A 15,355-nucleotide genomic window follows, 5' to 3' on the forward strand; every position below is an offset into this window, starting at 1 on the left:
AAGACAGTGATTATAGATGGGTCATATTCTGCATGGAGATTGGTCATCAATGGTGTGCCTCACGAATCTGTTCTGGGACTGCTGCTCTTCATGATTTTTATAAATGGCCTGAATGAGGAAGTGGAGGGATGGGTTAGTAAATTTGCTGATGACACAAAGGTTAGTGGTATTGTGGATAGTGTGGAGGGCTGTCTGAGGTTACAGAGGTACATTGATAGGATGCAAAACTGGGCTGAGAAGTGTGAGGTGGTTCATTTTGGAAGGTCAAGTATGATGGCAGAATATAGTATTAATGGTAAGACTCCTGGCAGTGTGAAGGAACGGAGGGGTCTTGGGGTCCAAGTCCGCAGGACACTCAGCTGCTGCACAGGTTGACTCATTGCACAGGTTAAGAAAGCATATGATGCATTGGCTTTCATCAATCGTGGGATTGAGTTTAGGATCTGAGAGGTAATGTTGCAGCTATATAGGACCCTGGTCAGACCCCACCTGGAGTACTGTGCTCAGTTCAGGTTGCCTCACTACAGGAAGGATGTGGAAACCATAGAAAGGGTGCAGAGATTTACAACGATGTTGCCTGGATTTGGGAGCATGCCTTATGAGAATAGGTTGAGTGAACGTGGCCTTTTATCCTTGGGGTGCTGTAGGATGAGAGATGACCTGATGGAGGTGTATAAGATGATGAGAGGCATTGATCGTGTGGATAGTCAGAGGCTTTTTTCCAGGGCTGAAATGGCTAGCACAAGAGGGCACGGTTTTAGGGTGCTTGGAAGTAGGTACAGAGGAATTGTCAGGGTTAGGTTTTTTACGCAGAGAGCGGTGACTTGGTGGAATGGGCTGCCGGCTTCAGTGGTGGAGCAGGATACAATTGGGTCTTTTAAGAGATTCCTGGACAGGTACATGAAGCTCAGAAAAATAGAGGGCTATGGGTAAGCCTAGGCAATTTCTAAGGTAAGGACATGTTCGGCACAGCTTTGTGGGCCAAAGGGCCTGTATTGTGCTGTAGGTTTTCTATGCTGTTTTTATGTATTCAACCATCTGGAATCCTCATTCCTGGCAAAATCCTTGTGAATCTTCTCTGTACTCTTTTTCAATCTTATTGACATCTTTCCTGTAGGAAGCTTCAAAGTCTTATTAAACTTCAGTATGACATCCCAATTCCTATATTTATTCCTTTTATTCATAAATAGAGGACTATGTGCTAAAGAAATTTTAGGCAGTCTCCAGAGAAGGTTACATGGTTGGCACATTGTGACTTGAAGGGCCTGTAATGTGCTGTAAATTTCGATGTTGTGTGTGCCAAAAGCTCTTTATAACCCTACTTACGTATGATGCCTCTTTCAAGGAATTATGGATCTATATTCCCAGCTTTCCTTTTTTTTAACACTCACCTTGGGAGATTTACATGGTGAGCATTAAATTCCATCTATTTTTCAGCAGATACAGATGCCACTGCAAGCTTTGATAACATTCTTCACTATCCATTATGCCTCCAACTTTGGAGTGATCAGAAAATTTGCTGATCCAGATAGTTAATGCAGATGACAAACAACGATGGACCCAGCACCAATCCCTGTAGTGCACCACTAGTCACGGGTCTCTAGGCAGAGAAGCAACCATCTATCAGCAAAAACCAGTGTCTAATCCAGTTTACTACCTCATCGTGAACGCTAAGTGACTGAACCACCTTGACTAAAGCGGAACCTTTCCTCAGTTGATAAGGATTTATTATCATCATTTCATAAAGAGGAATGGATAATTTTACTTCTAGGTAATCAATTTGTTCAGTTTCAGATTTGTACAGTTCCTGATATAAACTTGCTGTACATAGGTTAATTTTATTTCAAATCAGTTGCGTTTTGGGGGAAAGAAACTGATTTGAGTAACACAGCATTTTTGTCTTCCTTTTTTTTTAATATAAACAGCTTCACTGGATGCCAATTCAGTCAAGAAGTTTATAAATAATTGTTTATGACTTGCACAAAATGCTGGAGGAGTTCCACAGGTCAAGCAGGATCTATGGAAATAAATAAACAGTTGATGTTTTGAACTAATACTCTTCAAAAGGACTGGACATAATAAGGTGGGGGGGAGGAGGGAAGGCAAAGGAGGACAAGCTAGAAAGTGATAGGTGAATCCAAGTTGGTGGGTGGGGTGGGGGGGGGGGAGATGTTGAAGTAAGAATCTGGAAGGTGATAGGTGGAAAAGGTAAAGGACTAGAGAAGGAGGAATCTAATTATACAGGAGAGTGGAGCATGGGAGAAATGAAAGGAAGAGAGGCACAAGGAGGTGGTGATAGGCAGCTGAGAAGAGATGAGAGGCTAGAGTAGGGTATTGAAGAAGAGGGAAGGGGAGCAGAAAACCATAATCAATGTTCATGCTATTGGGTATGAGGCTACCAAGATCAGGTACAGGAGAATCAGAATTCACACCACTAGGTTCAGTAACAGTTATTACCCCTCAACCATCAGGATCTTGAACCAAAGGGGATATCTTCACTTGCCCTCTTTTTGAAATATTCCCACACTTATGGGCTCACTTTCCAGGACTCTTTATCTCTCCTCTATTGCTTATTTATTATTACTATTTTTAAAAATGTTGTATTTGCAGTTTGTTGTCTTACACACTGGTTGAACACCCTAGTTGGTACAACCTTTCATTGACTCTATAATCGATTTATTGTGCATGCCTGCAAGAAATTGAATCTCCGGCTTGTATGTGGTGACGTGTCTGTACTTTGATAATAAATTTACTTTGAACTGTGAGTGGCCTCATCACGGCAGAAGAGAAGGGCATAGGCCAACATGTTGGAATGAGGACCTGAATTATAATGGTTGACGACTGGGAAATCTCATTTTTTTGCAGAGTGGAGGTTTTCAACAAAATGGTCCCCCAATCTTTGTGGGCTTTCACCAATGTAAAAGGGGTAGAAATCGGTGAGCACCGGATACAGTAGGATGACCACAACTGATTTGCAGGTGAAGTGATGCCTCACTTGGAAGGACTGTTTGGGGCCCTGAATGGAAGTCGGACTACCACTTGCAGGGATAAGTGGACAGGGGATACCACTGAGGGAGAGATCCATGCGGAAGGGACGAGTAAAGATGTGTTTGGTAGTATGCCCTCATTGAAGATGGCGAAAGTTACGGACATTGATGTGTTGAATGTGGAAGCTAATGGGGTGGTGGGTGAGAAATCTGGTTCCAATGGTTGGTGACTGATGCTCTAAGCATTTAACATGCCAAAATTAATGAAACTCTTCAAAGGTTAGCCACTCTGATTTGTAAGTTTCATAATACAAAATTTACACAAACTATTCTCATGAATTAAATCAGTTTAGATGTTATGACATTGTTTAATAACTTGATTAGTGCTGCTTTAGACCTACAAATATTAGCATGGTAATTTTTTACTGTGAATGTTTGCTTTAGTGTAGTGTGGGCTGAAATTATGTTTGAGCTGAGCAGCAATGATAGGATCAAATCTTGAGCATCTGGATATTCAGCTGAGAAGCTGGTGGGGAGGGGAATAAAAAATTGTCCCTCAGATCACTTGAAACTTTATATACGCTGGTTAGTTAATTAAATGATGAGAATTCTTTCAAAGAATGGTGAACTCTTTATATACTGACTTGTACTTGGCATTAATTCAATTGCGATGTAAAGATCTTGTAAAATTATACACGGTTCTTAAAGGATTTTAGTTTCTATTTCAAGATTTGAACAGTCCGCAGCTGTATTAGTCCCTACTTAAAACTTGAAGCCAGAACACCATTGCAATTAAATACATGCATTAGCTGCTGACACAGTTTTCTGGGTCCTTAAGTTTTTCCACTGAACTGCTAACATTTGTACTGTAACTTTGGAACTTTAGTGCAGTTGGCTGTTTGCAATAGTAAAGTGAGGGAGTGTGAATGGACAGTTTACAATTAGATGCTGGAACCAATTACCAGATTAGGGTGTACTTTATTCATTTTATGGAGGGAAATGACTTGAAAGGACTTTGCTACATTTTTGCTAATTTGCATTTAAGATTAAGCCTTATTACTCTTAGACATTAAATATGTTAAGGTTCAATATAGCTTGGCAAGGCTTTTTCTGACGTCATGGCACTGTTGCTTTGTGGAGTTTTCTTTTTACATCTTCCCTGGGGAAGAAATGTTCAACAAGCATGAACTTAATTTCTGTCATGCAACAGCATTTGGTATATAGTGAAAGCAAACTCAAGGTCAATATTTGAAATGTTGCAGATTCTGTTGTGGTCTGTTAAATATTTGAGTACAGTATGCTACTTGTTTGTTATACCTTTGTCGGGCTGGTACCCACAAGGAAGATTTAGCATAAATGTACTATTAACCAGCTTTACATTCAACCTTGTAAATTTCTCTTGGCATATTTCCATATTTAGGGGTGGTAATGCATAAAACAGATGAAGTCTAGCTTGGGGAAATTTCAAAAGGTCAATGGTTTTATACTAACAGCTGAAAGACTTGTACCTTGAGGGTTAGCAATTGCAGTAGCTTAATCTTCCTTAAAATAATTGGGCACATTTTGTTCAGGTGATGCAATGTTATCCGTCACTAATTGCCCCTGAACGGAAAGAGAGTCAACCAACTGGATGGTCTTGGTTTCTTTCCCAGAACAGCAGCCCTGTCTGCTTCAGGTTTATTTATTTATGGATCAGTAGTCCAGAATAGTAGGTGCTAATCCAGTAATTTAAACAGACATCTATTTTAAGAATAGCTCCATCAGGCAGTATATTTGTGTTTGACTGATTTTATTTTTGGTACTGATTTATAAAACTAATCAGTCACTCTTCTACATCAATGGATAAACAAATATACAGTAGTAAAATGCGCATATGGGCCAGAAATTTGCAACATATTAAATCTTCTCCAGACCACCAAATTGTGGTGAAACTAATTGTTAACAATTACATAAAACATCATTTTCAGTTATGCTAATTTAACTCATTCTGTACACACAGTTTTCTTACAAATCTCAATCAGCTACAGATCTTTCAGATTATTAAAAATATCAAAACAGGTGCATATACAGGAACCTGGGTGAGGCGCCTGTGTGGATTCTTCATGGAAATGCATTTATTTCAATTGGTGCTTTGCTATGTAGTACTTCAAGATTTCATCTTTTGCCCAAATACATTCTCATTTGGTTTTGTGATTGAGCTTTAAAATTAACTTCTCATATTTAATCTGTCCTACAATGGAATTACAAAGAGTGCCATTATGCCAAAGCTGAACAGAAAGGAAGTAATTTATTTACTCAAGTTGGTTTGTATGGGAGAGCCAAATCTTTCCTGGAAAATTCTCCTTGGAGCATTTAAGAAACAAAGCTGTAATGTAATCAAACTATGACCTGGTACAAAGCTTGCTCATGCTAGCAGCATTTAACTCTTCATAATTTTTTTTTGGAATCAAAGGTTTATTGGAACATGATTATACAGTATATCTCTAGATAGCACTCTTGAGAACATTAGGTTTTTTATTTCCCCCATGCTCTCTAGTACTTTGAACCAACAAACATAATTTTGTCCATACATAACTGGGAATTTCAAGCAGCCTGACACATTGAGATGTCCTGATATTCTGAAAATTACACCACTTCATTTAATTTCCCTTAAGTACCATAGATACATGAACAACTTGCTGTAGGAAAATTACGAAGAAAAGTCACAACCACTTGTCCAAATGCATGTTTAGCATGAACTCAGCTGATCAGTAAGAGGTACTTGAGTAGATAAACTACTATTGGACAAATGAGTAATATGGTTTTGTTCTAACTAATCCTGATTAGTGCGTATGTGAATAAATATGAATTAAAAATGTTATAATGTTATATACCCAACAAAATGTGATTTCATTAGCTTTCAAGAATCATGACAAAGCAAGCAATTTGGTTCTCTCCATTAAGATTATCTTTTTGCTGTTTGTAATCATTACAGTGCCTTTTGTTTAACTTTAAAAATAGGCTCTCAAACCATATTGCCCTGTGAGCATAATCTGAAAATTGCAGCACAAAAAAAATGTCAATAGGAATAAATTTATCCAGCAGTTGCTGAAAGTTAGGCGTACTGTTCTGCTGCAAAGCACCTTCTGCATCGTGTGGAAATTAAGACAATTTCAGCATTTAATGCCAGCAAGCTTCAAACAACCAGCAGTTCTCAGGTTTGAGTAGTGACAACTGGGCAAGTTTCATATTTCATATCTCTCCTTGGGTCCTTAAAGGAGGATCCTCAGTACTTCTTCAGGGTTTTGATGGATAAGTTTTAAAAAGACCCATTTTGCGGAAGTACCTCACAATAAGAGGCACTGAAACCAGAGTAATGCTTATTCGTAGTGGGGCGAAGACTTTGTGAACAGCATATGCTATTACAAAGGTACTGGTACCAGCTGCCATCCTGGACTGCACCACTGCTTCGCTAAATCCCATCTTGTAAAGGATTGCAGTCATATCCACACCACTGAAATGAAATAAAAGGATGATTAACAAATAGCTTGAAAGCAGTGGACTACACAAATATGAGTAATCATTTATGACAAAGATTAAGTATCAAGTGCTTTCATTATAGATTTTAAATTAATCTGAATTGGAGCTAATTTATTTTGCTTACCAGCTTCGTGGGCTGATCAAAGGGTTCTACCCTTTATGCATGCTTTATTATCTGGATGTTTAACTAATCTTTTCAGCCTTAACTTAGATGTGACAAGAAAATTTCAGAGCCAATTTTGGCACGGCAGTGATTAATGCAGTGCCCATAAGATCTGGAAGTTAAACATTACTGTCAGACCTCTGCTTGTAATGAGAGGAACCATTCCCCTGAGTACGGCTTCTCAGTTACGGGGGCACTCCCTCATTACTGCATTGCAGTCTGGGTTATGCTGAAATCATGGAATGGCGCTTGTATCTTGTGTGTCCACAAAAACCTGCACAGACCTCCAACTGAGTAATAAAGGCCCACATATTCAAAAGTAGCTGCTAAGCGGTCGTGTAGCATGTCAAGGAAACATATCCATAAGAAATCACTAAAATATCATTGAGAGAAAACAACACAGCAGATAGAACATTTTTATTTCTCTGAATACAATAGCCAAAAGGCCTGAGATTTAATGTATAGCTTCTCAAACAAATTAAAGGATCTTTTACAAGGCCATAAGACATAGGAGTAAAATTATGCCATTCAGCCCAGAGTCATCTCTCTCATTCCATCATGGCTAATTTATTAGCCCTCTCAACCTTATTCTCCTGCCTTCTCACTATAATTTTTGCCACCCTGATTAACCAAGAACTTATCAACCTCCTCTTTAAATATACACAATAACTTGGTCTGCACAGCTGTCTGTGGCAATGAATTCCATAGATTCATCACCCTCTGGCTAAAGAAAATTTTTCTATTCTCTATTCTAAGTTAATGTCGCTCAACTGTGAGGGTATGCCCTCTGGTCCTAGACTCCCCTACTATAGGAACTATCTTCTCCACATGCACTTTATCCAGACCTTTCAATATTGGTTAGGTTTCAATGAGGTTCCCTCTCATTCTTTTAAACTCCAGTACATACAGGCCAGAGCTATCCAGCACTTCTCATTTGTTACTCTTTTCATTCCTTGGATCATTCTCATGAACCTTTTCTCTCCAATGCCAGCACAACGTTTCTTAGCAGGCCCAAAACTAGTCACCATACTCCAAATTGCGGTCTGACCAATGCCTTAAAGGCTTCAGCATTACATCGTTGCTTTGTGCTCTAGTCCTCTCGAGCTGAATGCTAACATTGCATTTGCTTTCCTTACCACTGACTCAACCCGCAAGTTAACCTTTCAGGGTTAAGACGCCCAAGCCTCCCTGTACCTCTGATTTTTGAATTTTCTCCCCATTTAGAAAACAGTTCATACCTTTATTCTTTCCGTCAAAGTGCATACATGCACATCCCTACACTATATTCCACCCGCCATTTCTTTCCTCATTTGCCCAATCTGTTTAAGTCTTTTGCAGATTCCCTGCTTCCTCAACAATACCTGCCACTCCACTTATCTCTGCATTGGCCACAAAGCCTTCATCCTTTACCCATATCATTGACATATAACATGAAAAGAAGGGGTCCCAACAATGATTCCTGCAGTACACCGCTAGTCACTGGCACTTTTATTCCCACTCTGCCTCTTGCCAGTCAGCCAATCTTCTATCCAAGCCAATACCTTTCCTGTAATACCATGGACTCTCCTTAAGCAGCTTCTTGTGTGGCATCTTGCCTTCTAAAAATCCAAATGAACAATATCCATTGACTCTCCTTTGTCTATCCTGCCTGTTATTTCCTCAAAGAATTCCTAAAGATTTGTCACGCAAGATTTCCCCTTGAGCAAACCATGCTGTCTTTGGCCTATTTTATCATGTACCCACAAGTGCCCCAAAATGTCATCCTTAACAGTGGACTCCAACATCTTTTCAACCACTGGCCTCTAATTTCCTTTCTTCTGACTCACTCTCTTCTCAAAGAGTGGTGTGAAATGTGCAATTTTCCAGTCTTCCAGAATGATTTCAGAATATAGTAATTCCTGCAAGATCTTCCTCTAATGCCTCCACAATCTCTTGAGTTACCTCTTTTTGAACCCTGTGGTGTGGTCCATCTGGTCCAGGTGACTTAGCTACCTTCAAACTTGTCAGCTTCCCAAGCACGTTCTTGGTAATAGCAACAACAATCATGTCTGCCCCCTGACACTCTTGCACTTCTGGCATTCTACTAGTGTTAATCCCCAAAGTGAAAACTGATGCAAAATACTGAAGTTTGTCTGCCTTCCCCCCCCCCCCCCCATACTACCTCTCCAGTGTCATTTTCCAGCAGTATGATATCCATTCTTTTATATAATCCATTCTTTATTTATATATATATTTTTTGAAAATATTTGAAAATAATTTTGGTATCCACTTATGTTATTGACTAACTTACCTTCATACTTCATCTTTTCTCTCCTCATGTCTTTTTTAGTTATCTTCAGTTGTCTTTAAAAAAGCTTCTCAATCCTTTAACTTCCCACTAATTTTTGCTCTATTATATATGTCTTTTCTTTTGCTTTTAGGCTGCCTTGTCAGCCACAGTTGCCTCATCCTCTCTTTAGAATACTTCATCTTTGGGATCTATCTTCCAAATTTCCCCCAGAAACACCAGCCATTGCTATTCTGCTGTCATCCACACCCTATTGTTGTTTTGGTCTGCGGTGTTCAAATCAAGTGACCCTGAACTTTACAGGAAAATGAGATACCACTTCTGTAAATCTCTCAAAGATATCAAAAGAAACTACCATTGAAAACTAGAGTACCAAACCGGATGGAGAGCATGTGCTACAACGGGCTACAAAATACAGTCAGGCAGCATCACCAACAACCCATTCCTCCCCAGTAAGCTTCATTTATTGTATGGGTGTTTTGAACAGAAGGGGATTGGAATGTCACCCACCCCAACAGCCTCAAATGCACCTGAAACCACAGCCACTGCTCCAAATGCAAGATCAATCTTTGGAGGGTGAACTGAAAGGCAACTGGCTCAGATGGTGTCCCTGGCCGTGCTTTTCGATTCTGTACAGATCAGCTGCCAGGGGTATATGCAGACTTTTATAGCCTCTGTTCACTTCAATCTGAGTCTACCATCTGTTTTAAAACTATCATTATCATTTCAGTACTTAAAAACAAGGAAACATGCTTTAATGACTACCACCCGGTGGCTCTGACATCCATTATCATGAAGTGCTTCAAAGGACCGGTCATGGTATACATTAACTCCAGCCTTCCAGACAGTTTTTACCTTCAATCATCAGGCTCCTGAACCAGCGTGGATAACTTCACTCACCGCAACACCAAACAGATTCCTAAACCCATGGATTCACTTTCAAGGAATCTACAAGTCATGTTCTCAGCATTATTTATTTATTATTATATTTTAAGCATTTGCACAGTTTGTCTTTTACATTGGTTGTTTTGTCAGTCTTTGTGTGTAGTTATTTATTTATCGACACACGGTGTGAAACCGGCTTTTCCAGACGCGCCACACATCAATCCCACAATTTTAAACCAAGCCTAATCACGGGACAATTTGCAATGACCAATTAACCTACCAACCGATACATCTTTGGATTGTGGGAGGAAACCAAAGCAGCCGGAGGGAACCCATGTAATCATGGAGATAACGTGCAAACTCCTTACAGGCAGTGGTGGGAATTGAGCCTGGGTCACCTGTACTGTAAAGTGTTGTGCTAACCACTACTCCACCGTGCTGCCCCTTCATCAATGTGATTGTATTTCTTTGTTCTATTGTGAATGCCTGCTGGAAAATTAAGCTCAGGGTTGCATATGGTGACATAAATGTACTTGAATGATAAATTTCTTTTGAATTTTTAACCTTGAGCCACTGTAATTCACCTATCGCTGAAATAGGCTTACAGTTGACACCACCTCCCTAGACCTACACTGGAACATGTGGACAGTAAAGATACCAATATTAGACTTGTTTATTGACCAAAGCTTTGCTTTCAATACTGTAATTCCATTCAAATTAATTTCTAATCTCCTGAACCTGAGACTTGACATCTCCCTTTGCAACTTGTTCCTTGACCTCCTGACCAACAGACTACAGTCATTAAGTACAGGCAGCAGCACCTCTGCGTTGATTAATCTCAACACTGGCACCCCCCCCCCCCCCCCACCACCCATACACCCTGTACTCTATTGAATGCACAGCCAGATCCTGCTCTAACACCCAAGTACAAGTTTTCAGATGATACCAATACAGTCGGCCATATTTCAGATAACAACGAGTCCACTAGGAGATACACAGCCTAGCTACACGGGTGTTGTGGAAACAACCTTTTCCTCAATGTAAGCAAAGCAAAAGGGCTAGTCATTCAAATCAGGAAAGAGGGTGACCCATATGCAACATGATGCTTTAGTCAAGAAGGTTGAGAACTTCAAGATTCTAGGAATAAATATCAGTAATATCCTGATCTGGTCCAATCATATTGATGTTATTGCCAAGAAAGTTAAAGCTCACCAGTGCCTCTATTTCCTAAGGAGGCTGAACAAATTTGAGCCAAACCATTTTTCAATCAGTGCATCCTATCCAATAGCATCAGAGCTTGGTAGGGCAACTCCTCTGTAAGAAGCTGTAGAGAGTTGTGTACGCACCTCAGTACATCATGAAAGCCAGCATCCCCTCCGTGGGCTGTCAGCACTTCTCACTGCCTCAGTAAAGTGGTTAGCGTAATCGAAGATCCCACCCTCCCCAACTGAGCTGAAGATACAAAACCCTGAAAGCACAAGCACTAGTGTCAAGGGCTGCTTCTATCTCACTGAACATTTCCTTAGCATGACAAGATAAACTCTTGAGCTCACAATCTACTTCTTTGTGACCTTGCAGCTTACTGCCTGCTTGTTTTGTACTTTCTCTGTACTGTAAAACTTTACTCTCCATTCTGTTACCGTTTTACCTTGTAAAACCTCAATAATCCTCCCAAAACCAAACACATCTTATTGCTGCTTGCATGATGTTACAAGGTTCAAAGGTTCATTTTATTATCAGAATACAACTCAGAAATTACTCTTCTCCAGATAGCCAGAGAATGCAGAAAACCATTGGTGGTTGAAAGAAAGACATCAATCTTCAATGAAAACATGAAAAGAAAAAGGAACAAAAGCTTGCAAGCACCAAACATCTCCAACAAATCCTTTGTATAAAAACTAACAGATCATCCAAATGGCCAGCCCACCAATCGGCGACAAGAATGGGCGAGAACATGAGAAAAACATGAGCCTGTTATGGGAATTCGCTGATACAAGAACCAATCAATTCCACTTTACATCAATTAATCACATAAAATACTTTGCCAATACTGCATTGAGGACTGTAAGTAGAACACAGCAGTACAGCACAGGATAGACCCTTTGGTCCACAATGTTGTGACGAATCAATTAAATTAATTATCAAATGGCCAATTAGACTAATCCGTCCACATAATGCTCACACCCTTCCTTTTTTCTCACATGCATGTGCTTATCTAAACATCTCTTAACAGTCCTCAATGTATCTGCCTCCACCACCACCTCACAGAGTGCATTCCAGGCACACACCACTGTGTAAAAAAACTTGCCCCTCACGTCTCCTTTGAATCTACCCCCCTCACCTTAAATCCATGCCCTCAGGTATTAGACATTTCAACCCTAAGAAAAAGGTACTGTCTGTCCACTCTATCTAGGCCTCTCATAATCTTATAAACATCTATCGGATCTCCCCTTAACCTTCACTGCTCCAGAGAAAACAACTCAAGTCTGTGTAACCTCTTGTTATAGCACATGCCCTTTAATCCATGCAGAAACCTGGTAAACTATTCTGCACCCCCTGCAAAGCTTTGACATCCTTCCTATAATGGGAGAACCAGAACTGTTTGCAATATTCCAGATGCAGCCAAACTAGTTTTATAAAGGTTCAATATAACTTCCTGACTTTTGAACTCAGTGCCTTGATAAATAAAGGCAAACAGGCAATATGCCTTCTTAACCACCCTATCAACCTCCATAGGCATTTCATAGAGCTATGAACTTGCACCCCACGATCCCAATGCTCTTCAACACTTAAAGGTTTTGCCCTCAACAGTCCTGTCTCTTTACATTAACCAAGGTGCAACACTTCACATTTGTCCAGATTAAACTCCATCTGTCATTTCTCCACCATATCTACAAGTGATCTATATCCTGTTGTATTCATTGCCAGTTTTCTACGCTATCCACAACACCACAAATCTTCATATCATCTGCAAGCTTGCTAATCTACTCATCTACATTTTCATCCAGATCATTTGTATATATCACAGGGTACAGATCCCTGTGAAATATCAGTAATCAAAAACTTACAGTCCCTTCAACCACTACACTCTGTCTTCTATGGGCAAGCTAATTCTGAATCAAATGGCTAATTTGCCATGGATCCCATGCATCTTAATCTTCTGGATGAGCCTCCCATTAGGGACCTTGTCAATTGCTTTAATAAAGTCCATTGAGGCATATACAGTATATAGCCTTCATCAATCACCTTTATCATCTCGCCAAAAAGTCAATCAAGTTAATAAGACATGACTTGCCTTACAAAAAGTCATGCTGGCTCTCCCTAATTAGGTCATGGTTTTCCAAATGCTTTTAAATCCTACCCCTAAGCTCCAGTAACTTCCCTATCAGTGACAAGATTCTCACCAATCTATAGTTTCTAGGATTGTCTCTGGTTTCTTGCATGAATAATGGAACAACATCAATGTGGTGAACTATGTGCCTGTCGGGACACGCCCCTGCTGACTGCTCCTGTGGCTCCTCCCACAGGCCCCTGTATAAAGGAGATCTGCGGCCTGACGCTCAGCCTCAGTCTCCAAGACCTTGTATGATAGACACTCACTCCTGGTTCCTTCTTCCAGTCAATAAAAGCCGATATCTCGCCTTACGTCTCAGTGTGAGTTATTGATGGTGCATCAATCAGCTACTCCCCAGTCTGACCTCACCTGTGGCTACAGAGAACATTGGCTAAGGCCCCAGTAATATCTTCTCTTGCCTCTGTAAATAACGTGGGGTATATCCCAACAGCTCTGAGGTTTTATCAACTTTAACACTCTTTAAGAGACCTATCACTACCTCCTTCTTTACCTCAAATGCCTTAGCACATCAATGTACTCAGCACTGATCCCCCTATCCTCCACATCCTTCTCCTTGGTAAGTGTCAATGTAAAGCATTCATTAAGAACCTCACCCATATCTAGATAAATGTTCTCCCTTTATCCTTGAGTGGTCCTACTTCTTTTTCCGCTACATAAGCATGAGCATCTTTTCTCTCAGTCATCACTGGATAGCCATGGACTCGGGACAGCATGGGATTTGAGACCCCAAGCTATAGAAGACACATAGACATGGGTTTAGTTTGCCTTGTGATTATATAGTTTATAACCTGAACTCACTCAGATTGATGTGAATTGGATTATCAATGTAGGGGGAGCAATCTTTGTTCTTTGACAAGCACCTGGCAATGATTCCCAAGCACCACCCTTATGGTCTGGTAACAGATAGGAACAATGCAGAGGATTGGCAGAAATGTTCTCAAAAGCCGAAAGTTACGAAGGCAAAATAAGCAACCATGCTGTTCCAATTAAATAATTTTTGATACTTTGAGACCTAAAATCTATAAGTGGCAATTAAAATTTGCTGACATTTAAGTAATTGCAGTAATCACCACAATGGCCAGGAACAATACAAATCTTCCTTTGACTTAAATCAGGCTTCCTGCAAAACAGCAGAATTTCACAGCATCATATGTTCCTACCAGAACCAACCCTCATTTGTTTTAACAGAAGTAAACAGATAGGAGTGAAACAACCATTGTCTGCCAAATGGAAGATATTATAAAATCAAAGTTAAAATAGTAGTAAAAAGTCCAAAATGTAAAAAAAGTATAGACACAATGAATTAACCACTCTGAAGAAAATAAACTGTAAGACACAGAAGCACGATTGACTGAGGAGGCAAACATTATCATTCCACAGCTTGAGTGAAGACAACAACATACAACATTATTAAGCAGGACAGGAAAGTGACAATTACCATCCCCACCCCCACCAAAAATGGTCACCAGTTTCCTGAAATTCTGCTCAGCAAAACTGCACTGATAGAATCAACAAGAAGGAAGTTGGAAAAATATCACCGGTTTGGTAAATAGATCTGAGTTCCTTGGAACAACACTGCATCTTTTCAAGTTAACCCTCCCTCTCCAGTACAGATGTTTAGAGCTTGTTTTACAATTATTGTTGTGCTTAAACAAGCTAGTGAACTGATAATTTTATAACAGAGACAGTAAGCATAGATGGACACCCTAAGGCAGACGTCAAGTGATTCTGGAAGATCATTAACTCAGTGAAAAACAGTCCTTGGTCTGCCTAAAACTTGCAGGTCTTTCAAGACTGCAAGATGTCCATAAGGGAATGATGCCAAACAGCATATTCCAAGCTGCAGGAGTACACACTGACAGATGTACTGAACCTAATGCAGCTAATGCAAATGTTCTGTGCAAAAGAGGACAGTCTAAGGTCCTACCGCTACTGGGCGTGGAAACTGACTTCAAGTAAGGAAGCCCCTCAAACAATGAAAGCATACGTTATCCAAGGGGGCCACGAGAAACAATGGTGCTACTGGGAAAAGCAGGATTAACACCAATAAATGACAATTTTTTTTGTACATACTGTATATTTTGCAACTAAAGTTTACTTGTGAAACCAAGAGATGGGGCACTAGTACTTTACACAACTGTATTAACACAAATTTTTCC

General features: G+C 40.1%; 1 protein-coding gene across 1 annotated transcript in view; it reads right to left on the reverse strand.

Moving 5' to 3' along the window:
• Positions 1–4,751: 4,751 nt before the first annotated feature.
• The window catches only part of fam210b (family with sequence similarity 210 member B), a 56,303-nt gene continuing 45,699 nt past the window's right edge, over positions 4,752–15,355 (reverse strand). Inside the window, exon 3 of the mRNA XM_059980459.1 lies at positions 4,752–6,480. Within this exon, the coding sequence (XP_059836442.1) occupies positions 6,264–6,480 (217 nt within the window). The 3' untranslated portion in view covers positions 4,752–6,263. The remainder of the gene's footprint in view (positions 6,481–15,355) is intronic.

The sequence above is a fragment of the Hypanus sabinus genome, chromosome 9, assembly GCF_030144855.1.
Source record: "Hypanus sabinus isolate sHypSab1 chromosome 9, sHypSab1.hap1, whole genome shotgun sequence".
NCBI classification, from domain to species: Eukaryota; Metazoa; Chordata; class Chondrichthyes; order Myliobatiformes; family Dasyatidae; genus Hypanus; species Hypanus sabinus.